The sequence below is a fragment of the Terrapene carolina genome, unplaced genomic scaffold, assembly GCF_002925995.2.
Source record: "Terrapene carolina triunguis isolate 2854851 unplaced genomic scaffold, T_m_triunguis-2.0 Scaffold67, whole genome shotgun sequence".
Taxonomy (NCBI): domain Eukaryota; kingdom Metazoa; phylum Chordata; order Testudines; family Emydidae; genus Terrapene; species Terrapene triunguis.
The window spans coordinates 22,971,248-22,998,468 of NW_020664418.1; the positions used below are offsets into that span (position 1 = coordinate 22,971,248).

The following is a 27,221-nucleotide window of genomic DNA, read 5'->3' on the forward strand; positions in this document are numbered from 1 at the left end:
TTTCACTCAATTAAATCTCACTACTTGCCAGTCAATCTTCCAAGATGGACAGGACCTGAATTTCAAATGAAAAAGCCAGAACAACCTCCCCACCTCCTTTTTTCCCTTCTATTAAGAATGTCACTCAGACCACTTGATATACCATAAAGCAGCAAAAAAGTACTCAAGAACCCCCACCCACCAACCCCCCAGTCACTTACCAACTCCTAGCTTCATTTTAGTAATCTTTAAAATGTTAATCTACTTGCTCTCTAATCCACTCTTCCTTCTGAAATGGCATCTACGTTATAGATTTTTGGACTTAAAGCAGCTGCTATATCTAACATCCATCTACACACAAGCGCTTTCAACAGTGTACAAATATTACCAGCCCCACTATAACTGCACTTACTAAAAGCAAAACTCATCACAATTGTACTCTGCATTGTATCATAATAGCAGTGTAGACAATGTCCACACTTCAACTGCACTGATGCAAGTGGTCCACACAGCATACAGGTTTCCACAACCCCTTTAGTGACTCCCATTTGCAATGTCTTGTATTCTCCTTAAATTACTAATTTATTGTTTTGAGCTTCTGGAGAGCTTCTGTAAATTTATATTTTGGGAGTTTACAGTTCACATTAAAAAATTGTTACAGCATTTCTTCAACTCCGGGTTCCAACTCCCACAAACCCTACTATGGGAACCCACAGGTCAGGTACCCACAAGATGCAACTACTGAAACATTTGGAGAAAATACGGTGTTTAGATATGCTGAACACATTTTACACTACTTTGGACACAACAGTTCAACTGAGCCATTGCAAGTATCAGCAAGGTGTTTTCTAATGCACAAAAGTCTTGAGGTATGTTGCTGTCTGCTAATTATCTATCCAGTAAGAACAAACTTAGAATGGAAACGCTTCAGGTTTATAAGCCATATTTCAAAGTGATTTTTAACAGTACTTCCAGAATTTAGGCAGGGCCTTACAGAATCAGACTATACCTCAATCATCAGTGACCGAACATTCAAGTGACAGTCCTGCCAATGTAATTCTAGTGAAATATCTTAAGTTTTAAGCCAGAAAAATACTGTGCACATTACAGAGCCCATTAAGTTTGTGTACGGGTATTATTTAAATCAATTTAGAGCAACCAAAGGGCATGATTTGTCTTTTATCCTAAATGTACCCAAGGGACAGTTGGCTTTTATTTAGTGTAAATCCTATTCTAAACTTTTGGTTTTAGACATACAATAGATTGTAAGCCTATAGTATCACGGCCATCCTGTTATTGAGGACCTTCTAGTGCCAGCCCTATATTGGATTTTGCCTCTATAGGACAATTCCCTTAAATTTTGGAATAGATCTTAGGAAATGAAAATGTGTTTGCTAACTTGCCAGCATGTTTTAGAAACTAATTTACATACACCTCTACCTCGATACAACGCTGTCCTCCGGAGCCAAAAAAATCTTACCGTGTTATAGGTGAAACCACGTTATATCGAACTTGCTTTGATCCGCCGGAGTGCGCAGCCCCGCCCCCCTGGAGCACTGCTTTACCACGTTATATCAGAATTCGTGTTATATTGGGTTGCGTTATATCAGGGTAGAGGTGTAGTTGATACAATAAAGAGCCTAATTTACCCATGGCGATTCATGGCATAATTCTGCCACTTGTACTTGCTTTGAGTAATATCCTACTCTCGAGTAGCCCCAGTGGGTTCACACCACAATTGCACCTTGAACTGGTTTTATTATAATAGTTAAGACTATTCAATGGGGAGTCTCCCAAAATAAAGTTCTACTGAGCATGAGTAAGGACGGCAGAATCTGGTCCTTAAAACAGAAACTAAACTGATTTGGAAGTGTGCACATAAATGCATTTTGGAAACAATAAGATACTGAAAATATCCTTTATTATTTTAAAAACAATTTTATTCTGTATATTTAGAAATGTGTAATTTTAATAACTGCAAAGAAAAAATCAGCCACACCTGAATAGCTAATAACTGATTAACAGAATGCAGTGGTATATTATCTAAACAGTAGTAGTGCTGATGTGCCATAATAAATTGTCTATTAGTAAAAAAATACATTTCAGGGCACATAGTATAGCATCCTTATCACAAATTACAGTAGGGATATTTTTCAAGATTTTAATCAAACTAGAGAATTCCGAGTTATATTCTTCAAATGCAGCACTTAAAAAGGTAACAACATTGTGCATTTAAAAAAAATGTCCTTGTTTGTATATTGTAGAAATGCTGCTTTATTGCTGCAGATGTCAAAGTTCAAGGCTCAAAAGGTATGAGAATACAAAGATATCCTTAAGAAACTTTGATTTGTTTTTATATATATTTATATATAAAAAGGTAAAGCTTATAAAAGTTAATTTACAAACCAAGAACAAAAGTGGTATGCACGCTTTATATACAGGCATTCTATAACATCTATAAATTTTCAAATGCATAGCAGAAAACATACCATCATTTTCTTCTGGCTCTCTTCTGGTTGATCAACACAAACAATACTTGTTCTCTAAACCAGCAAGTTCACAATAAGTCACTTTATCAATCTGTTTCATGATATATTATCTAGTTAAGCACAAAAGCCATACAAACTTAGTAATACAGAGAACTAAGACTATTAAAAACATGAGGGTAAGGCATCCCTGCTGGTTAATATGTCTGTAGTAATGTGTTGGTTAATTTACAAATCCACAGAGGCAACTGAACCATAGTCATCTCACATGCTTTCTATCTTTCCCATGACAAAGAAAAGTAACAATGTTTTCATGTACAGTAAGTAGACGTGCTTTTCCTCACAGTAGAGGAAAACATCTAAGTTGTGCTAGTCAAAAGTTTACCGCTACTTTATGGGACATGTACACCAAAAGAGCCATCTAAAAACCAGAGATGGAAATATAGTAGTGTGTATTTTAACACAAAAGTTAAAAAAAAAACAAAACCCACCAAACCACCCCCACCCCCAAGTTAAAAAAAAATAAAAATGCCAAATTCTGTAGTTCAACCAGTGGACTATGAACCAAATTCATTTCTTCTGTATATATTCCATTGATACTTTAAAGTTTTAACAATGAAACACTAGCTGTGTCCATTTTAAACAAAACAAAAAAAAAACCCAACATTCGGAACCCACAAGAACCCCACCTTGTTTCCATAGTATACTTCCTGTTTGTGGCATGTATTCTGACCATGGTTCAAGAGTGTACTTGCTAACCATTGTTAGTTAAAGCAAGATGCTTAAACAGTAAGTTCCATTAATACTTGATAGAGTCATTCAGTTTATATGTAAGGTCCATCTCAGTTTCACATTATTTACTCAGTCAGCTAATTTAAGGATTAGAAGTGGTCAATTAGGACTGAGACACAGTTTGCTCCAACAAGATAGTTTGGATCTCCAGGAAGAGACTTGTTCTGCCAAGTTTTGGGGTCACCTGTGGGAGGAAAACACAATGTTGGTGTTTAGAATCCAACGTCAAACAGCGTACATCTTGAAAGAACCATGTTTTTGGATAGTACCTTTTAGTTCAGAAGCAACACGTTTTGCAATAAAAAGTATAGTCTGTATTTTACTCAGAAAGAGTCCATGGATGGTAAAGTTTTAATTTAGTAAACTGCTTGTTGTTGTGGTAATTCAAGAGAGACTTGGTCGTACTCAAGGACTTTTGTACATACAAAACAGATTTGCTCTGCAGCAGCACCAACATAGTGCTTTCCCTTCAAATGATCAAAACTAATCTATATTGGATACTAACAGGACTTTTGTATTAAAAAAAACAGAAAATTAGGACATTTTACTAGGCTACATTAACTAATCCTTCAAGAATCCATTTAATAATTTTAACAAAGACAAGTCAAAACTCAAGATAAGTTGTTCTACTCGCTATGAAGTAGTGGGAACTTTATTTTGTATTAGGAGTAATTTTTTTATCTGAACACAGTATACCAGTAGTGCAATATAACTGACTGAAAAAAGATGGTTACTTACCTGTGTCGTAACTGTTCTTCAAGGTGTGGATGCAGACATGTATTCCACTCAGCTGTTCACATGCCCAGTATACCAAAGCCAGAGAAATAGGCCTAGCAGTATCAGTAGGGATGATGCTTGTGCCCCTTTGTGTAATGGTCCCTCCCCTGACTATATATGGGTGGTGCTACCCTAATCCCGCTCAGTTTCTTCACACCAAACCTTAGGCTGGGGACTCAGCTGCAGAAGGGACAGAGGGTAGGTTGTGGAATACATGTCTGCATCTACATCTTGAAGAACAACAGTTACAACACAGGTAAGTAACCATCTTTTCTTCAAATCTTAGCAGACATGTATGCCACGCAGGTGACTCAAGCCGTTTAATGAGGAGGTGGGGCTCAGTCTATTTAAACAGTGACTGCAGAACTGCCTTCCCAAAAGTTTGCATCAGTCCTTGATACTGTGGTGATAGCATAATGTCTAACAAAGGCCGTTCACTGGAGACCACATTGCAGCTCTGTAGATATACACTATGGAAACATCTCTAAAAACTGCTGTTGATGTTGCTTGAGCTTGGGGACATAATCTAAGCCACTCCAAAAGTTGTAGTAATATAGATATCCATTTAGAAATGGTTTGAGCAGAAACCAATTGTCCTTTCATCCACTCAATGTAAGATATGAATGACGAGGTAAAGAACAAAATGGTTTATCCTTTCCGGATAAAATGTCAAATACCTTCTCACGTCTAAGACATTCTTCTGCACCCAAATATGATTTGGGGGAAAAAATACAGGTAAGAAAGTGTGACACACTGTACCTCAAAGTAGCATCCTGGAGCCCCCATATTCACCACTGTGATATGATTGATATGTTTGGTATGACAGATGCCTTGTGAGGTATCATTTTAAAAGTCTTGATCTGTTGAACACTAATATTCTGTTGGATTGTATGTACTATCGTTGTATGTGAAGTTATGAAGTATTGCTGCATGTGCTTGTGGGGGGCAGCTGCCCCACCCTTATGAGAGATTGGGCTAGGGCAGGCCAGAGCGGCTGCACTGAGTGGCAGCCAATCAGGGAAGGCCTGAGCAAGTGGCGGCCAATCAGGGCCAGGCTCAGCCCTATATATAGGCTGCCTAGGAGAGGAGCAGGCAGTCTCTCCCAGACTTCCAACAGGGAAGGTCTGTCTCCTGAGCTAGGAGACCAGCACTGGGGGAGTGCCAGGCTGCAGGCCCTGAGGGAAGGGCCTAAAGGGTGCAAAGGGTCAGAGGGGAAGTGACCCAGCGAGAGCGGACAGCAAGCGAGGGGAGAAAAGGAGGGCAGGGAGGCTGCCGCTAGAGGGTCCCTGGGTCGGGACCCAGAGTAGTGGGTGGGCCTGGGTCCCCCCCCTTCCCCCTTATATTGCACCTGGCTGTGGGAAGTGCCCATATTGGACTACACCATACCCCTGACGGAAGGGGTTAAACTTTGGGGTGTAGGTGGCCACTGCGGCAGGTGGAGGACTGCTGTTAACCTCCCCCCCCCCCCCCCCCCCCCCTGGAAGGGAGGGGGAACGGACTGGGGGGGGCACTGCCAGAGGGCAGTGTCCTGAAGGGGACGCCATGAACAGAAGGGAGCAACACGGGTCCCGGCGCCAACGGAGGGTGAGACGCAGACGGGACACCACCAAGAGTGGGCGCTCCCCATGGACTGAGCTAATTCCCGGAGCGACTAGTGGGAGGTGCCGCACTGGCAAGTCCCGCCCTGTCATAGTGCTACTGAAATATGTTGTGAGATTGGGAAACTCCCACAGCTAGCCTTTCAGCTGCAACAAAGGATGGCCTGACAAGTGTTGATGCCCCATCAAAAAAAAAATAAAAAATCCACTTTTCCAGATTTTGCTCAGAGAGCGCACACAGGCAGTGGAGACTGCCTGGCCCCAACATCACAGCAAGGATCTTTCTCGCAGCTGGAAGAAGGTATAAAAATAGAGACAGTAACATCATCACTTGGCCTCTCTCCTCTCTCTTCCCCCTCCCCCCACCCCATCTTAATACCTGGAAGATTATCTAGAAGACAAAGACTGAGAGATTGGGAGATTGATTCCAAGCTGGAAAGGAGCTCTGTCTGAGTATTAAGAACTGTAAGATGCCTGTAACAGACAGTGGGGTGAGAGTCTGTTTGATTCAAATCTTGCTTAGTCTGTTAGAATTTAGACTGTGAATTTATTTTTATTTATTAGGTAACCAACTTTGATCTCTACGCCTGCTACTTATCACTTAAAATAAATCTTTCTGTAGTTAATAAAATCTGTTTTATATATGTTTTAGGTAGAAGTGCTTGTGGAATCTCAGGTCAGATTACAAAGGCTGGTGCATGTCCACTTTTCTACGAAGAAGTGGCAAATTTATTAATGATCTTGCATTGCCCAAGGGAGCCTTGAGCAGTGCAAGACAGTATATTTCTGCAGTGCAAGGCGGGGCAGGGGAGATGGACTGTTGCCTCTCTCTGAGTGGCTCAGGGAGCATTCATGCAATATAGCAGGGTGTTGGGCTCCAGATGGCAATGGCTGAGTGATCATACTGCCTGGAGGGGTGTTGGTGCTTGTCACTGTCATAACTTTGTGGGAGACACCCAAGACAGGAGAGTTTAGGATGCACCATGGTCCCACAGTTTCAGGTTCTACCCGGAGGATTCCAGTCACACAGTAACCTGATTACGGCAAAACAGATATCTCTTTTGACAGAAATTCTGGGTGTGGTTTTAAAATTACCTTGTCTTTGCAGAGCTGGGTGTACAGGGGATTGACCATTAAGACTTGTAATTTACTGATTTGTCTAGTGGATGTGATAGCTACCAGGAAGTTAGTCTTCTGGGAGAGGAGAGCCAATGAGTAGCTCTAATGGTGAACCCATTAGTGCATTCAGCACCATATTAAGGTTCCACAATGGCACCATTTTCTTCACTGGTGGAAAGAGACAGACAATGCCTTTCAGAAACCTCCTTGCCATAGGACTTGAAAATACTGACTTCCCCCAAAAAGTAGAGTGGAAAGCTGAAATTGCAGCCAAATGAACTTTCAAGGAGCAAAGAGCCAGGCCTGAAGATTTCAACTGCAACAGATTGTCCAAAATGTTCTGAATCTGGGCTGACATGTGATGAATTCCCTTAGAGATTACCCAAATTGAAAACTGCTTCCTTTTAGACAAGTAGGTGGCCCTCGTAGATGATTTTCTATTACTAAGCAGAACTTTCCTGCTTCTGAACACCGCATGTCCTCCTTATCTAGCCACACAATATACACGCGGTAAGGTGTAGACTGTCTGGATGAACACTCTGGCCATGACGTTGAGTCAACAGGTCAGGGAGAAAATGGAAAGACTTGGGAGGTCAAACTGATAGCATATGAAGATTGGAGAACCAATATTATCTCGGCCACGCTGGTAAAATCGTGATCAGCTTGGCATGGTCCAATTTGAGTTTGAGGATAACCTGAGGGATAAGAGGGATTAGTTCGGACCCCAGTTCAGATGAAATCCATTTGTGAGGCATTCTGGCATTCTTGGAAGAGGGCCCTCAGCACACTGTTCTTCAGTAACCACTTGTGGTAGTTCGAAAAGATTCTGCTAAGGTGATCGGCCAGCTGAGTCTGAGAGCCTGGTCAGTGAGCCACTACTAGCATGATATTTTCTTTAATGCAGACGTGCCAAAATTTTATTGCTTCATGATGAAGTTGACTGGAATGGGCTCTTCCCTGCTTGTTGACATAGTACATCACAGTGATATTGTCCATGCGTATTGTGCACTGTTGTTCCCTGAATGTGATGCCAAAAGGCCCGCCACACATTGTACATTGCCCGAAGCTCCAGCACATCAACATAACAGGACGCTTCCTGTTCCAATCACAATCCCTGAATTGTTAATGATTCCAGATGCACTCCCTAACTTATGGAGGAGGCACCAGTGACTCACATTCTGTAGGCATGGCACCAACAAAGGGAACCCCTTGACACACATTGTCCTGAATTGTCTGCCACTGCGGCAGGGTGTTTGGTATTTCCGGAGGTACTCACACCAGAATGTCTAGTGAATGGTAACTTGGACAACAGACAAGCCTCTCATGCTGCACTATGTAGATACATGTGGCTATATGGCCTTATAATTTCAGACACACTCGGGGTGTTGGGGTAGGACGTGGAGGTCCAGACATAGGTGATTTTTTGGTCCTTTTTCTTGGAGGACTTGAGGAAGAGGAACAGAATATCTTCCTGCTAGAGGCCGCCTCAGAGTCCTGCCGAGGAACATCAGCATACTGGTACCATCTCCTATGCTGATATAGGCCTCATGGCTTGCTCCATTAGGTACTGCTTGAGTCTCAAGTCCCTTGCCATCTGTGTCCTTTTCTTGAAGGACTTATAGATGGAGCTCCTATCCTTAATGTGCCCCTTTCCCAGGCCGAGTGAACACCATGTGTGGATATCACAATTCAGAATAGCCCCTCCGCATAAAAGGCACTGTTTAAATCCTGGTGAAGGCATTCCACCGGGAAACTACTGCTAAATTCCCTAACTAATCTATGGTATTGCTAAAAAACAACTAACTAAACTATTTACAAGAAGTTCTCAGACAGAGAAGGGGAAAAAAAAGGGCAGTGTGAAGAAACACTACCCAGGGTGCTCCAACTCCAGTCTCAGGCAATGAGAAGGAAATGAGAGGGGTCAGGGCAGCGCCACCCCTACAGGTACTGCTAGGCGAATTTCTACAGCTTGTGTGTGCTGGGCACGTGCACATCTAAATGGTATACATGTCTGCAGCAAGTCAAAGAAGAACTACTACTAATCTTCCGGAGAAACTTTACTAAAGCACTGATGTGCTAATGAGATGGTAATTTGCTGATATTTACTTTAGATAAGATTTACAACTGATATGTCATTAAAGCTCCTGTGATATTTTCTTTAAAAACAGAGGGTTTATTCTTAGTTGTCATCTGACAGAACTCAGAAGATTAATTCCAGTCTATACTTATTGTCCCTTGCAGTTTCAACTTGAGACGTTCCCAACCCAATAAACCATTGCAAGATGTTGCTGGTCCAAAATATAGTGTCCTCATTCTACCATTTCAGTGGTAGATTGAGATAAACATAGTAGTGTTCTTTAAAGCCTGAAGGATAAATGGCACTATAAAATTTCAATAAGATGGGCCAAAAAATACATCTGTCTTAAGATTTGGAGACATTTACATAATACAGCATCTCAAACCTTTGTGTTAAAGGAGACAAATGTAAATTCCAGTTGTTTTCTGGAGAAACCCATGAAAACAAACATGAATTACACAATGTGCTGAAATGATAACACCTGATGTGGAGACTGGGAAAAGTAAAAATGGCCTAGGGTTGTCATGTGTATTTATAGAATTTAAAAACAAATCAACTGATTGCAGCCAACGAATGTTAATTATTTAAAACTGTTCTCAAATAGAAGTTTAGTGCTGCTGGAGGATTTTCAGTTCTGTAAATACATTAATTCCATTCAATATGGAAACCTGAGTCTTTGTAAAATACCTGAATAAATTTGCAAAAGGTCAAAAATTAGATTGTAATAAGGGTAGGTTTTAATCTCACAGATGAGGCAATCTAAAACATTTTAAAACACACCTATGGTGTAGATTAGATTCTAACCAATACAACCTATAACTGTTACTCCACAGGTTGAAGATACGACTACTTTCCCATAATTTGGGCATTTAAATCCTTTGAAGTAATGACCGTACAATATCAAACTAATACAGTGCAACAAGTGTAATATAAAAGGAAATGAATGTACTGTTAGTCATTTAAAGATACAATTTAAATTCTCTCCACTCAAAAGTTAAAATGAGATTAACCAAGAATTTCAGATGTTTTAGGGATAATATACAAGTATTTCTGACTTAAGTGTAGCAGAGAGTAGGTCAGTATATGTAATTAAATGTTCATTTAAAGAACAGGACATGGAAACAACTGAGATCAAGCAAAAAGCTGACATCAAGCAAAAGATTGAATAGAAAAAGCACCATAGTGTTGCAAACCACTACTATAAAGGCACCTGAAAAATCAGAGTCCTGTAACCAGCTAATTTAAAAAGAGAAAACAAATATTTATTTAAGACACAGTATGGTCTACTTACATATCAGAAGACAAAATTGCCTAATTCTGAAATTGTCTCAAAAAGCAAGATTACTGATACATCCCATTTCAGTTAAACAGAATAAAATGTTGTGTTATAACTCCAATACAGAAAGTGTTAGTACTTGTATATGCTTTCTCTCTTTCTCACGCACGAACACAGGCTAATTTAGGAGAGGAAAAATGATCTGTCTTAAAGAAGTTTTGATTACTATTTGGGAGGACTAGTGTTTCTCCTTTCATTTCAAGTAAATTCATGAATAGATTTTTCAGTTACAAAATATGACTGCTTTTTAAAAAGTTTTATGTAGTTGTGATGGTGTTTTTTGGGTCCCCGCCACTTAAGTATCAATGTTTTAACATTTCAAATATGTACATACAGTTAAGTAGATGTACGGAACACAAGCATATAATAGCATAAAAACCATCCAAATGTTGATTTCTCTAAATCAGATGCCCATCATCAAAACTGATGCTCTAATCTTTCAGTGTCAACGCATTGTTGACAGGTATAGATACATTAATGACAATACATTTTGTTTTAAATACTGTATACATAAGTACTGTGTTTAAATATTATATACAGATTATATGTACACATTAGAGGTGTAAATCCTTCCATTGTAATGTTAGAAAGTAGCTGAATAAAACCTTGACTTTCTTCAAATGTGCAGATATTAATTTTTAAATTGCTGTAACTTGAGACATTTCATGAAATTGCTTGAAACTTACATAAAAAGTCTACTTCAGCCTAATACTGATCACCCAGAATTTCAGCCAACAATGTTTTCTCTGTTCCAAGTAAGGGGGTGAAAGTGGTAGTGAGCATACAGGAAAAAAGAACAGGCATACAAAACTAAAACCTGGTTGCAACTTCAACTATGAAAAGCCTCTCTCCATAATTCTGGGTGCAAAAAGGAGATTGGTGAAGAAACAGGTGGAAGCAAGCAAGAAAGTCGTGTGGAAAATCCAGCCATATTAGAATGAACTGTAGAATGCTTTTACAGACAAACACTGTAGTTTTCTTAAATGGTCTGATTGTAAGCATCAACTTGCAAATATGAAAACAGTTAACATGTAATAAGTCATGATTTAGGAGTGCAGAGGTTAAATTTACAATTTGCCAAAGTAATATGGCCAATTAAGCAGAAGACATGAGTTTGCGGTATAAAAGCCAATTAGGGGTACATAATCATTTCCCCCCAATTTATTTTAGTGCAAATTTACAATTTAAGTGTTTGCAGCTGTAACAGTCCTCAAGGAAGAAGAAAAAGTGGAAAGTATGATGCTATTTAACGGACCATGGATAAGATAGATAATATAATACTGTATTTTTCTTTACCATCTTGGTTTGTCAACCACGATTTTAGCCATGAATTTGCACCATGAGTAATGAAAGTGAAATGGAGAGTCTGACACAAATACAATGATTGAGTTATATATTACACATTGTCACCTTTAGCCAAGTGATCTTAAATTACACGATAGCACCCAAAAGCCCCAAAAGGACAGAGGGAGGACAGCATACCCGACGAGGAGTCGGAGGATTTTAGAGCAAAAGACCAACCATCAGGGGTCATAGACGCACAATGTGGTAAGCGCAGCTCCACTGGCTTCAGGAATTTTAGTCCGTGGGGCCCACACATTACCAACGGGCTAAGCAGTGTTTCTCCTACAGTTAAAGAGAAACAAAAATAAAAGGTTAGCAGTGGAAACATGTACTCCTTAAAATACATTCAATATTTCTTCATACACCAACAAGAGCAAAATATGAAGACATTAATTTATAAAACCTATGAAAATTTAGCCTTGAAAATAAAACAGAGCTACTCAGCAAGGTTGTTTCTGGTTGCCTTTCCTATTACCATACTCCACTGAATTTCAACTGGACTGGATCATATTACAAAAAGAAAGGCATAGGGCCAGACAGGCCAGACTATTTGACTACATTAGAATTTTTCTGACCTATAATTCCAAACATGTGCTGCTACACCAGAGGTACAAACATGTGAACCTCTCAGTGCCTTGCCAACACCACAGCTTTGCTCATGCTACTGCTAGTGGTGGTTTATCCACTAGGATGTCAACCATCTTAGTGTTGACAAGGGAATGCACAGGGTTGAAGCAAGAACCCAAAAAGTCACTTGTTGAAAGTGATAGCTGAGCTAGCAAATAGTTGCCTAAGAGCCCAGCCCTCTCTTAACAGTCAAAAGTCATGGTACAAGGAATTGAGAGTTTTTATTTTTGCATTTAGCTGCTCAAGATGGTAATGAGAACACGCTCCTCAACTAAACCACCCATATTCAGATGATAGGTCTAGAGTTGCTTTGAATCTTGTGCCGCAAAGTACCAATATAGTGCCTCAATTGTAAATTCCCAAAATTGAAGTCCTGAAGGAGAGAACAACTTCTCCTTAACTTACATAAATGAGACACGTATAGTATATGTTTAAAGGACTACTAGTTTCCATTTGTCTAGGTTCTGGAGTGGCTATTGAAAAAACAAACTGACTACAATAAAAAGATATTCCTAGGTTACATGCTGTACTACTTGCCACTTTAATACACAGTAAAAAGTGTGTGTTTTAGGAAACAGCAATAGTCATTCAGTGATTGCATCATCTGGCTTGTCTGAAAACCAAGTCAAAAAATCTCATTTGCTTGAGTATTTTCTACCTCACGCCTATTTTTATAATGCAAAGAAGGACAGAAAAAATTTGGCTGTTAGTAGGTCTTTGAAACGTCCAGCATTTGAGGTAAATTTTCTCAATGTATTTGGCTAACACTTCACTTAATTTTTAAAAAGATAAATTGTATAATGCTTTCAGTCCTATATCATGTGAGGAAACATTAACCTGGCAGACCAGAATACACCCATTCACTGACTATAGAGATAATGAAGCAATGAAAGTCATTTAAAAAAATTATTTTCAAAGTATATTAAAATTTAATTTGTGCATGTCAACATACTTCGATATTAAAAATTATAGTCAAAATGGAGACACCCTGAATTATTCTCCCACCTGAAAATATAATTGAACAGAATACTACTTCCTCTGTATTTCTAGTTGGTGAGCTTCTTGGGGGCAGAGACCATGTCTTCCAATGTTTTGCAGTCAGTGCTTAGATAATTAATAACATTAGATGGTATATTAAGATACAAAGACAACTCTTACCTTTCTCTTTGTCTAAAGGTGGGAGGATACTATTATCTCTGCAGACCTTGAAATAGATTTCTTGCTCTATTCCCTCTGGAATGGCTCCTTGTGGTATAATTATACTAACTCCTGTCTCTATGGAGCTTAATACACCACCATTGCTGTTAAAAACACCTCTTGCTGTGGCTACTACAGTGTGTCCATCCTCCTCCTCGTCATCCTCTAGTGCTGAAGGGCTAAATGTGAGATACATAGATTAAGCACAGCAGTTTTATATACCTCCCCCAAAATCAGTAGCACACACTGTATTTTGAATTAATTTACCAATGCAATGGTTACATTAGGCAGGCTAGCCCTTTTAAAGTGTAATCAGTCTCAACTAAGAAATAAGTCAAATGGAATAGTATAATTTTTGCTTATCTTTTGAGAGAAAGGATAAATGGAGATGCATTTCTGCTGTAGCCACAAAAAAATTAACTCGGAAATTTACCAACGGCATCAGTTAACTAGAGATTTTGGACCGCTCAGAACTAGTTAGGTTTTCAAATGCTCAGTTTTTAGGGTTGTTTTAGAATAGTTACCCCAACTACAGAGCTCAGCATAAGAGGACTAAAATTTACTAGAATTCTGTTGTTCCAGCACCACATTTGTCATGAGTTTAGTATCATATAAAAACACAAAGCAGATGTATTATGTTGATAATTCTTATATGAACCTCACTGAGACTTTTCTTTCACCTATCTTTAAGTAAGGACAGTTTGTCAGCCTTAACTTCTATAGCATCAACAAATACCACTTAGAATCCTGCCATTTTCCAGGCTGTGAAATGAATGTTGGGGAGGACTGGAAAAAACCTCACATTTTATCGGGAGGTTTATTGTACTTAAGTTGATTTTGCGTCAATTTCAGAAGCACTCATTTCTTTTGGAAAGAGACCAATAATTTAACAAATCAGTATCAGCTCAGCTTCTCATGGCATAAAAAAAAAACCCAACTGCTTTAGCGCAAACTGCTCATTCTTATGTTGCATTACTGAATTTTAAAAAAAACAGTAAAAACTATTTCAAATTTGAATCATACATTATGATCACATAACATATGGCAAATGAGACAAAATATTTTACAAACACATACCCTATTTTAAAACAAATAAATTGAGGAAATGCTCAAGTTAGCTAAAAGTATGCCCCTTATAGAGGAGTGGATTTTTAGTTTTATGGTAGCTCCATAATTTGAGAATGGGTAATTGCAGCTTACTCTTAAACAGTTTGTTTGGTCTCATAGCAGGTAGAACACAGTTGTTGAAATGACTGATCTCTTTTTAAAAGAGTGCTTTTAAAAATTGACCTGAAATAAAAATATAGCCTCCTCAACACATAAAAGACCACTCCCACTGAATTTGCAATATTAAGTTGTGACATTAATAATTCAGTAATTTCAGCTTCTGGAAAGGAGTTGTTTAGAGCAAGACACGTGTTAATTTTTTACTAAAAGACACAAGATAAGAATGCAACTTCATTATTAAAAAGTAGGATACAGGCAGACAGGACACCCCACATCTCCCCAAAAGCCTCGAGTGTTAGTCCCAGGAGATGCATCCTGGTTTTTGGATTAGAGAGTCTGGGCAAACTAACAGCAATTCACCCAGGACTGGACACACTGCCTAAAAAAACTGCAATTTCACGAGCAACTCCATTCTTAAAAACGTATAAAAGAAAAAAGAAAAAAATCTTACCTTACAGGAATGGCTTTAGGCACAGCATTAATGTTATTTGGTTGATATTTAGGCTTGTCTGCCTGCGTGGAGAATGTATCCATTCCACTGTCAAACTCAGAAGGCTGCAATGAGCTATGTGCTTTTAAAATTGGTTGAGGAGAATTTGGAGCCTTTGAGGGCAACTCTGGTTTATGTTGAGTTTCATTTGGCAGTAGATTGTGGTTGAATTTAGGACTTTCAAACTTTCGCTCAAATGGCCTGGCAGCACTTGTGTAAGGCTTCGTTGTAAAGCGATTATAAGCCGGGGTGACTGTTTTCTGAGTCTGCTCAGTTCCATTAATTGGACCCTTGTCAGGGAAGCTTTTCTGAGGATAGAAGGTAGATTGCACAGTGTCCTCTCGGTTGGAAGATCTGAAAGTTGCTGGTTTATTTTGAGATGGAGGTGGGTCAGGCTTGGGCACTGTGGAATTCTGGAAATCTACGGACATGGAGTTAACTGTAACACAAAATGGAAAAAAAAAAAACATGAAAAAAATCCATAATATGTAAGCCTTAATATTCAATTTTACAGCTCAAACACTTAGGTCTATTATGAACATTTTTTATTTGCAGTAGGGCTGTCGATTAACTACAAAAAATTAACTGCAATTAAAAAAATTAATCATGATTAATTGCACTGTTAAACAATAGAATACCAACTGAAATTTATTAATTATTTGTGGATGTTTTTCTACATTTTCAAATATATTGATTTATATTACAACACCGAATACAAAGTGTACAGTGCTCACTTTATATTATTTTTATTACAAATATTTGCACTGTAAAAATAACAAAAGAAATAGTATTTTTCAATTCACCTCATACAAGTACTGTAGTGCAATCTTTTCCGTGAAAGTGTAACTTACAAATGTAGATTTTTTTGTTACATAACTGCACTCAAAAACAAAACAACGTAAAACTTTAGAGCCCACAAGTCCACTCAGTCCTACTTGTTGTTCAGCCAATTGCTAAGACAAACAAGTTTGTTTACATTTACGGGAAATACTGCTGACTGCTTCTTATACGTCACCTGAAAGTGAGAACAGGCATTCACATGGCACTTTTGTAGCTGGCGTCGCAAGGTATTTATGTGCCAGATATGCTAAACATTGACATGCCCCTTGATGCTTCGGCCACCATTCCAAAGGGCATGCTTCCATGCTGATGATGCTCGTTAAAAAAATAATGCGTTAATTAAATTTCTGACTGAAATCCTTGGGGAAGAATTGTATGTCTCTCCTGTTCTGTTTTACCCACATTCTGCCATACGTTTCATGTTATAGTAGTCTAGGATGATGACCCAGCACATGTTCGTTTTAAGAACACTTTTGCTGCAGATTTGACAAAACACAAAGAAGGTACCAATGTGAGATTTCTAAGGATAGATACAGCACTCGACCCAAGGTTTAGGAATCTGAAATGCCTTCCAAAATCTGAGTGGGACGAGGTGTGGAGCATGCTTTCAGATGTCTTAAAAGAGTAACACTATGATGCGAAAACTACAGAACCCGAATCACCCCAAAAAAAAAAAAAATCAACCTTCTGCTGCTGACATCTGACTCAGATGATGAAAATGAGCATGCGTCGGTCCTCTCTGCTTTGGATTGTTATCGAGCAGAACCCGTCATCAGCATGTCTTCTGGAATGGTGGTTGAAGCATGAAGGGACATATGAATCTTTAGCGCATCTGGCACGTAAATATCTTGCAATGCTGGCTACAACAGTGCCATGCACGCCTGTTCACACTTTCAGGTGACACTGTAAACAAGATGTGGGCAGCATTATCTCCTGAAAATTGTAACTAAACTTGTTTGTCTGGGCGATTGGCTGAAGTAGGACTGAGTGGACTTGTAGGTTCTAAAGTTTTACATTAACTGCATTCAAAAATAAAACATTTTTTGTACATTATTCTACATTTGTAAGTTCAACTTTCATTATAAAGAGATTGCACTACAGTGCTTGTGTTAGGTGAATTGAAATATATGATTTCTTTTGTTTTTTACAGTGCAAATACTGTACACTTTGTATTCTGTGTTGTAATTGAAATCAATATATTTGAAAATGTAGAAAACATCCAAAAATACTTAAATAAATGGTATTCTATTATTGTTTAACAGTACGATGAATCGTGATTAATTTTTTTACTCGCTTGACAGCCCTAATTTGCAGTAGATTTAGTAGGATGTGATTGTATGTTACTCACAAAGTTAGCATTAAGGGTTTCATAACAGCACTGAAATTAAGCTACTGTTTAAGAGAAACATTATTAAAATTATATTTTTTAGAAATATAAAGGCTTACTGCCCATTTCTGGTCCTACACAGCCATGGCATAGGAATTTGTAGTTTTCAATAAATGTAGGTCTTGTAGCCTAGTTTTGGTCTTCTATAAAAAGTGTGTTACATTTAGGTATGTACTACTTAGATGTCAGCCCTGCTAGCTTCCTAGTTGTAGAATATGAAATTTAAGAATTACAGTAAGCTTACGTTTACATAAGAAAATATATTTGTGTGTTGTAAAGAAAGGTCCAGACTAGCAAGTAGAATGAAGGCCTTGAAAATAATAAGATATAAGGCCAGAAGGAATAAAGTAGGGAGGATGTCTGATTCAAAGAATAACTAATGAGAGAAGCGAAAATTTCTAAAAAGAAGGCCTCTGGCCGATAGGGATAACTGCAGATGGTTTTAAAGAAGACACCCTCCCCCCCCCAAAAAAACCATAATCTGTCTTAAAATGAGCCAACATGACCCTTTCCAAACCCACATACCAGTATTAAAGCCTATGTGAACCCAGGTGCAAAGTAAAATACCGTTAGGCAGCAAGGAGGAGGGGAAGAAAAGATTTACTTTCTTCCCAAAGCCTATCAGGATTAAGACTGGAAATAAGGGTAAATGGTCTTAAATTGTTTTTTAGCTGAAGTCAGTAATTGGCAATATCATATCACTTGTTTGTTAAAGGGTATAAACAAGTAAATTATTAAAGGGTTCATTGCTAATACTTGCCTGACCACACTTGAGCAACCAATATATGTTTAAGAACCCCTGGGTTTAGCCAGTTTGTAAGTATCTTGATGAAATGCTTATAAGTGTTTTGTTACTGTTTGAATGTAGTAAATTGCTTTACTTTGGCTTTTTAGGCAAGTTTAGAGCAATTGTATAAGTGCCATTTGGCCTATGGGTTTAATAAAGGAATTTATGGTTAAGTGTTTAGTGGTTTCCCATATTAATAATCTCAAATAATAATTGCAACACTAGTATACTTCATAGTGGCATGTCACCTACACTTTTGTTACCTGTATTAGCACATGTACAAATTGTACATACATGTCTTTCCATAAATGTATGCCTAATTTACACAGCACAAATTTGCTTTAACCTTTTTATGAAATGGAGTAAAACAGAGCCACAAGTAGCTGAAGTGGCTGGAACCAAACAACAGACGAGCTACACTGCAACATCATCATAAGCTTGAGCTAAAAGAAAGGACATTCTTTGTTAAGGCTGCCTAAACAAAGTAGAAAATTCTCTATTTTCGCAGACTTGAGAGAGAGCACACATCATGCTCAAAGAGTTGTGGGGGTGAGGAGGAGCTGGGAGACTGCCTATAAAGGAGAAAAAGATAAAATTGAAGTAGAAAGACTAATCTGCTTTATCTCTGTTGAGACTGCTAACATGGAATCAACTACAATATAATAGTTGTTGCGATATGGACACTTTCCCAAAAGAGGCTCAGCTACCATCAAATTTTTTCATAGAACTCAGTAGAGTCTCCAAATTGTAAAAGTATAGCATTTCAACTCACCTACATATTTGCCTAGTTTACCAACAGGCTACATAAAAGACGCTAGCGAATTCAGTACAAACTAAAATTTCATACAATGACTTGCTTATACTGCTCTGTATACTATACACTGAAATGTAGGTACAATATTTATATTCAAATTTATTTTATATGGTAAAAATAAGAAAGTAAGCAATTTTTCAGTAATAGTGTACTGTGATACTTTTATATTCTTATGTCTGATTTTGTAAGCAAGTAGTTTTTAAGTGAGGTGAAACCTGGGTTTGCAAGACAAATCAATCCTGAAAAGGATACAGTAGTCTGGAAAGGTTGAGAGACACTGTACTAAATTATACATCCAAGTCCCTGACAAATAGAGATTTTTGTATCTTTAAGTGTAAGTGGTCTAAGCAAGATTCCCCATTAATTGAAATGTCTGCATCTTTAATCAACACCTTTAGCTGAACCTATTGGTTCTAATTCCCCAACTAATTTACATTTTTTACTTAAGCTTGGGTAGAAATTATCGTAGTGACAGAAACTTCATGTGCAAGAACTGAATAGTTCAATTTTAAAAAGTTTGTGCAGTAACTTAAGTCTGTACTGGAGAATAGGAAACTAGGCAAATAGAACACTCGCGTAAATTCAACACTGCTTTCTATTAGACATGCCAACATTCAGATTTCATACCCTCAGAAAGTGCAGACTTGGGATGTGCCTGAAGAAGTACGACAGGGTTATTAATCGACTGAGGTTGAGTATACTGTACTGGAGGTGGGGGAGGAGGAGTAACTTGAGGAACTGGCTCATAGCGCTTTTCACCACCAGGTCTATCTGTGGGCTCAGCATCAGTAGGCTTCCCCCTGTTGAAAATAAAAGAAAAACAATAGGCTGACTCATCCAATTTTACAAAAGTTTCAGTTCCTGAATTCACCACTATTTCTTCTTCTATAATACCTAATTTTCATCTCTTCCTATGAACATTAACAGTTTCTGTATAACATCCAGTCCTAAGTACAAAACATTCATTTATAAGCACAAGAGATTTCAAGACAACACTGAATCTTTAAAAAGATTAGTAACACAAACCAAAAGATGGCAAACAAAAGGCAGATGATATTTTGGGTGTATTTTTGTAATGTTTAGCTCTAAAACCTTCGTTTTCAATTTAGTTTGGGTGGTTTTTCAATTGAGGAACTGTGCTATTATTTAGGTAGGTATTAAAAAAAACAGTTTAAAAAAAAAAAGCATAAATTGGATGTGCAATAGAAAGACTGATTTCTGTCAGAACTCTTCTAAATACACCCGATATTTCAACAATGCCATCTTAATTATAAATGCAATCAGCTTAAGCTTCACTAGCTTTATGTGCATAAATTTTACCTAGTTAAATAAGCAGGCAATTTAAACTTAAATTTCAAATATTTCTCACACATGATATTTCAGGAAATGGCCAATTTTCAAAAATACCTATAGTTTTTGGCTATCGTAACTTAAACTTACTTTCAAAATCATTGTGTTTAAAATTTTAGGTGCACATAATGCCTGTGAGAAATGTAACAGTGAGAGGACACCTTAAAACATCCTCACATCAACGGCAATCTTACCACTTGATGTTCCTTTTCAAGTAGTCATAGCTAGTGTAAGAGCCAAGAAATCTAGGTGATGGCAAAGCAAACAGCAATAGAAGAATGAAAGAAAAATGGTCATTCTATCTTAAGCACATTATTTCTTCATACTTCATGTTAGTCCTAGAACTGTTCACATGACAAGACGTTGTACAAAGAGACTAACTTAATTCTGTCAGCTAGCATTCTGACACAAGACCTTACTGTATATGTACAGTGATCATGCGCTATGCTTAATATGAAACTTTTGTCCATGAATTACAGGCAGGTGAGGCCTCAAAGTGTCTGGTCTCAGTAGTTAAGTTCAGGTCAGACTGAAATAGAAACCTTCATTATATCTTGAACAACACTTTATTAGAGTGCAATGAAAGAATTTCAGACTCTCATTCTACTTGACTGTAAACAGAATTTTAGTATTCAGAATTTGATATACTGTAGGTGCAAATCATGCTTATCTCATTCTGGGGCTATTTACTACACATATGCTGTAGTTAGTATTGCACTGCAGATGACTAGCTGAGAAAGTTTTTATAGTGAAGAGTTTAATCTTATTCCTAGAGAAACTCTTTCAGCTCTCCAGTATCAGTGTCCACACATTAAAAAAAGGTTTCTGGTCAGCATTACCATGTCCTGTAGTTACTCTCCCAAATAACTGTGTGATCTTTTAATTCTGCCTACTGGGAGAAGAAAGGTGAAACATATACACACACACACACACACACACACACACACACACTCTCTCTCTCTCACTTCATGGTTTGTGTTGTAAGTGACCTTTACTATTGTGATCCCTTCTTCCTTCTTGAGGAGTTGGGGACAATCGGGGAGTAAAAAACCTAAAGTGGAGCATCCACAGGGACACTACTCGAAGAATTATTATCCAGATATTCTGCAGGTATATTGTTCTAAAAGTTTAATCTAGTTTTATCATTGAGAAAGCAGTAAGATTTATGCAATAAACTGAAAAATATTACTAGCTCCACTTTCAATTAAAATTTGGGAATATTCTTTCCAACATACATACAACTCCACTTAATGTTAATATGCATGAATTTCAGTGAGAATGGAATAATTTAAACATTGTCCAAAAACATCACTTATGGTCATATTTAAAAAAAATACAGAGGCTATTCAAACAGTGTTCTCTTTCTAAGCCACATAAATCAGATGCAAAGATGAAAACTAGCCTCTAACTGAAAAGACCTTTGATGTCACCTCATCTATGAGTGGCTCTCATTTTTTATCTTTGGTCACTTATTTTAAGGCAATTACTAGATATGTAGTTGATAACTGATTGAACCCATTCAGCTTGTAGGACTACAGTCCGACATAGTGGCATTCACAAGTATTCTACTACAACATTTAAAGTTAACCTAGTAAAGATTTATAACTATTCGGTAGACAAAAAACTTAGCCAGTTTAGACTTCAAAATGTAGACTGCATCTGAAAACAGGATCTCTTTGGAAGGAAGAGTATTCCACAAAAATGTAGCTTTGTTTTAAATGCACAAGTTTTATTTGTATTTCCTATTATGGTAGCAGGTAGAAGCTTTGAGCAAGAATCAGGGCCCGATTATGCTGGGTGCTCTACAGACTGGTAGTAATAAGACAGTCTTTTCCCACTGACCGAAAGAAATTGTCAATGACTAATCAACATACTGAAGAACAAATAGTAACTCATTGTGAAGGCACTGGGATCAATGGGTAATGCAACTGAATAAATGGGTAGAGAACATTCTAGAAAATTAAGACAACATTGGCTCTTCCTGAAAGAATGGATGAGATCCCATGTGGTGCATTCTGTGGTTCCCCTCAATTTGAACCCCAGAATACTGCTCCATTTGGGATCTAAAACAAAAGCTCGATGGAGAGGAAAGATCACTCAGTTCTGCTTCAAGGAGAGAGCTGCTCTCCTTGCCCATTCCAATATAGGCAGGATGAAACATTAAAGCAGGACACCAGCAGTCCCAACCCTGAAAGATGCTGTGAGGAGATTGGACTGGGATAGCCACTCACAGCTAGTAAACAAGGCCTGTGACTGCCAAAAGTAAATTATCCTCATTTTAAGATCTCAATATGTCAGTATTGTAAAAGGGCAGTTTGGATTTAAAGTGTTAACTTCTAGTCATGTTGATTTTGAACAAAAAAATCTCCAACCATATACAGTACTCATCCCACAACAAGAGGAGTTACCACTACAGGCCCATTTCTGCCACCGTGGGACCATGCTGTTCGGGGTCCAAGACAAATGACAGGGCAAACTCAAATAGGGCGCAAAAATCTATAGAGCCAGCTCCCAACATGTAAGGGATGCCTACAATAGTCTCATTAGGCTTCCTCTGCCTGTCCTAGGCAGCAAAAAGAGACCAGTAGTCTTTATGGAGTAAACCAAAACCCAACAGTCCTGTGCCAGGCCTACCTTCCTCTAGAGGGCTCTGGCAGTCAGTAGTCTCTGCAGAGGTTCTGGGCTGGTCCTTTCCTTAGAAAGCAATGGACAGGTGGTCTGTTCTCCTCCCTGCTTAGCCAGGACTGAGCTGTCCTCTTCCCTTTTTAACTGCCCAGTCAGTATCTGACAGCAAGTGCAGGTGTAGTGCAGTGAGGCTGAGTAGCACCATGACAGTCTGGTAACCCTGGCTGGTTCAGTGTGGGATTTGCATACCCCATCACATACCTTCCCCCTCAAGCCAGTTCCTGGGGGACTAGACAGATATCAGCTTCCCCCCTTCCTAGGAGAAGGAATTTAGAGCTGAGTCAGGGGGAAAGTGGAGAACAGGTAAGTGGACAACATGGAGACCTGGGAGATGGGTCGGAAATAGGTGGGAGCGTGGGCTATAATGGCAGAGAGAAAGGAAGGTCAGGGCAAAACTGGAAGGCAAGATCAAATCAGTATCTTAGATGCCTATATACAAATGCGAGAAGTATGGGTAATAAGCAGGAAGAACTGGAAGTGCTAATAAATAAGTACAACTATGACATTGTTGGCATCACTGAAACTTGGTGGGATAATACACGATTGGAATGTTGGTATGGATGGGTACAGCTTGCTCAGGAAGGATAGACAAGGGAAAAAAGGAGGACGTGTTGCCTTATATATTAATAATGTACACACTTGGACTGAGGTGGAGATGGACATAGGAGACGAAAGTGTTGAGAGTCTCTGGGTTAGGCTAAAAAACAAGGGTGATGTCATGCTAGGAGTCTACTACAGGCCACCTAACCAGGTGGAAGAGTTGGATGAGGCGCTTTTTTGTTTGTTTGTTTGTTTTAAACAACTAACAAAATCATCCAAAGCCCAAGATTTGGTGGTGATGGGGGACTTCAACTATCCAGATATATGTTGGGAAAATAACACAGCGGGGCACAGACCATCCAATAAGTTCTTGGACTGCATTGCAGACAACTTTTTATTTCAGAAGGTTGAAAAAGCTACTAGGGAGGAAGCTGTTCTAGATTTGATTTTAACAAATAGGGAGGAACTCGTTGAGAATTTGAAAGTGGAAGGCAGCTTGGGTGAAAGTGATCATGAAATCAGAGTTCACAATTCTAAGAAGGGTAGAAGGGAGTACAACAAAATAGAGACAATGGATTTCAGGAAGGCGGATTTTGGTAAGCTCAGGGAGCAGATAGGTAAGGTCCCATGGGTATCAAGACTGAGGGGAAAAACAACTGAGGAGAGTTGGCAGTATTTCAAAGGGACACTATTAGGGGCCCAAAAGCAAGCTATTCCGCTGGGTAGGAAAGATAGAAAATGTGGCAAAAAAAGACCAGTTTGGCTTAACCATGAGATCTTGCATGATCTTAAAAATAAAAAGGAGTTATATAAAAAATGGAAACTAGGACAAATTACAAAGGATGAATATAGGCAAACAACACAGGAATGCAGGGGCAAGATTAGAAAGGCAAAGCCACAAAATGAGCTCAAACTAGCTACAGGAATAAAGAGAAGCAAGAAGACTTTTTATCAATACATTAGAAGCAAGAAGACGACCAAGGACAGGTAGGCCCACTGCTCAGTGTGGAGGGAGAAACAGTAACAGGAAACTTGGAAATGGCAGAGATGCTTAATGACTTCTTTGTTTCAGTCTTCACCGAGAAGTCTGAAGGAATGTCTAACATAGTGAATGCTAATGGGAAGGGGGTAGGTTTAGAAGATAAAATAAAAAAAGAACAAGTTAAAAATCACTTAGAAAAGTTAGATGCCTGCAAGTCACATGAAATGCATCCTAGATTACTCAAGGAGCTAATAGAGGAGGTATCTGAGCCTCTAGCTATTATCTTTTGAAAATCATGGGAGACAGGAGAGATTCCAGAAGACTGGAAAAGGGCAAATATAGTGCCCATCTATAAAAAGGGCAATAAAAACAACCCAGGAAACTACAGACCAGTTAGTTTAACTTCTGTGCCAGGGAAGATAATGGAGCAAGTAATTAAGGAAATCACCTGCAAACACTTGGAAGGTGGTAAAGTGATATGGAATAGCCAGCATGGATTTGTAAAGAACAAATCATGTCAAACCAATCTGTTAGCTTTCTTTGATAGGATAACGAGTCTTGTGGATAAGGGAGAAGCGGTGGATGTGGTATACCTAGACTTTAGTAAGGCATTTGATACAGTCTTGCATGATATTCTTATCAATAAACTAAGCAAATACAACTTAGATGGGGCTACTATAAGGTGGGTGCATAACTGGCTGGATAATCGTACTCAGAGAGTAGTTATTAATGGTTCCCAATCCTGCTGGAAAGGTATAACAGGTGGGGTTCCGCAGAGGTCTGTTTTGGGACCGGCTCTGTTCAATATCTTCATCAATGACTTAGATATTGGCATAGAAAGTACGCTTATTAAGTTTGCAGATAATACCAAACTGGGAGGGATTGCAACTGCTTTGGAGGATAGGGTCATAATTCAAAATGATCTGGACAAATTGGAGAAATGGTCTGAGGTAAACAGGATGAAGTTTAATAAAGACAAATGCAAAGTGCTCCACTTAGGAAGGAATAATCAGTTTCACACATACAGAATGGGAAGAGACTGTCTAGGAAGGAGTACGGCAGAAAGGGATCTAAGGGTTATAGTGGACCACAAGCTAAATATGAGTCACAGTGTGATGCTGTTGCAAAAAAAGCAAACATGTTTCTGGGATGCATTAACAGGTGTGTTGTGAGCAAGACACGAGAAGTCATTCTTCCGCTCTACTCTAGTGCTGGTTAGGCCTCAAATGGAGTATTGTGTCCAGTTCTGGGCACCGCATTTCAAGAAAGATGTGGAGAAATTGGAGAGGGTACAGAGAAGAGCAACAAGAATGATTAAAGGTCTAGGGAACATGACCTATGAAGGAAGGCTGAAAGAATTGGGTTTGTTTAGTTTGGAAAAGAGAAGACTGAGAGGGGACATGATAGCAGTTTTCAGGTAGCTAAAAGGGTGTCATAGGGAGGAGGGAGAAAACTTGTTCATCTTAGCCTCTAAGGATAGAACAAGCAGCAATGGGCTTAAACTGCAGCAAGGGAGGTTTAGGTTGGACATTAGGAAAAAGTTCCTAATTGTCAGGGTGGTTAAACACTGGAATAAACTGCCTAGGGAGGTTGTGGAATCTCCATCTGTGGAGATATTTAAGAGATTAGATTAGATAAATGTCTATCAGGGATGGTCTAGACAGTATTTGGTCCTGCCATGAGGGCAGGGGACTGGACTCGATGAACTCTCGAGGTCCCTTCCAGCCCTAGAATCTATGAATCTATGAAATATCATCTATGGTCGGTCAGCCATAAGAGCTCCTAGTTCACTCACCTGTCTGGCTGATGTGATGGCGACTAGGAAGGTGACCTTAATGGAGAGATGGGACATTGGACACATGGCCAATGGAAATGTGGTTGGTAAGTAGTGAGAGTATAAGATTGAGGTCCCATTGTGGCACCACTTGTTGGGTGAATAAAAACAGAATGGCCTTCTACTGGAGGATGGAAGGCATCGATTGCTGCTACGTAGCTAAAGGGAATCCCTGACATCTTCGGGGCAGGAGATAGTCTGAAATAGCTGGGATATCTACTGATGCTGGAGATAACTGGTTCTGTCGCATCCAGGTAGAGAAACACCTCCGTTAAACTAGATAGCATTTTCTGATATAGTCCTTTCTGCTTTGATTGATAATAGATTGAATGGCTTCTGAACATGAACACTCTAAGTCTGATGCTCATTCAAATACTGTGAAGAGAAGAGGGTCAGGTTGGGATGTTTGATATTGCTGTTCTCTCCCAAGTTAACAGATGCAGTAGGGGACAGATGCTGTTTGGAGGACATACTGATACTCATAAGAGGTCCAGAAACCAGAAGAAAATGGTTACCCACCTTTTTGTAACTGTTGTTCTTCGAGATGTGTTGCTCATGTCCATTCCATTGTAGGTGTGCGCGCGCACCCATGTCGTGGTCATCAGAGATTTTCACCTTAGCGGTATCCATAGGGCCGGCTGTGTCGCCCCCTTGAGTGCCACATTCATGCACTGGTATTTAGGCGCTGCAGGCCCTATGCCCTCTCAGTTCCTTCTTGCCGACAACTCCGACAGAGGGGCAAGAGGGCAGGTAATGGAATGGACATGAGCAACAGAGCTTGAAGAACAACAGTTACAAAAAAGTGGGTAACCGTTTTTTCTTCTTTCAGTGAAATTAATAGGTAGCAGATTTAAAATAAATAAAAGGAAGTATTTCTTCACACAATGCACAGTCAACCTGTGGAACTCCTTGCCAGAGGATGTTGTGAAGACCATAACAGGGTTCAAAAAAGA

At 38.9% G+C, this 27,221-nt stretch overlaps 1 protein-coding gene across 1 annotated transcript in view; it reads right to left on the reverse strand.

Moving 5' to 3' along the window:
- Positions 1-1,927: 1,927 nt before the first annotated feature.
- TJP1 (tight junction protein 1) overlaps positions 1,928-27,221 on the reverse strand; it is a 117,132-nt gene continuing 91,838 nt past the window's right edge. The window contains exons 23-27 of the mRNA XM_024198507.1: positions 19,505-19,677; positions 15,011-15,488; positions 13,294-13,511; positions 11,647-11,790; positions 1,928-3,441 (exon numbers count right to left, since the gene is read on the reverse strand). Of these exons, the coding sequence (XP_024054275.1) occupies positions 3,347-3,441; positions 11,647-11,790; positions 13,294-13,511; positions 15,011-15,488; positions 19,505-19,677 (1,108 nt within the window). The 3' untranslated portion in view covers positions 1,928-3,346. The remainder of the gene's footprint in view (positions 3,442-11,646; positions 11,791-13,293; positions 13,512-15,010; positions 15,489-19,504; positions 19,678-27,221) is intronic.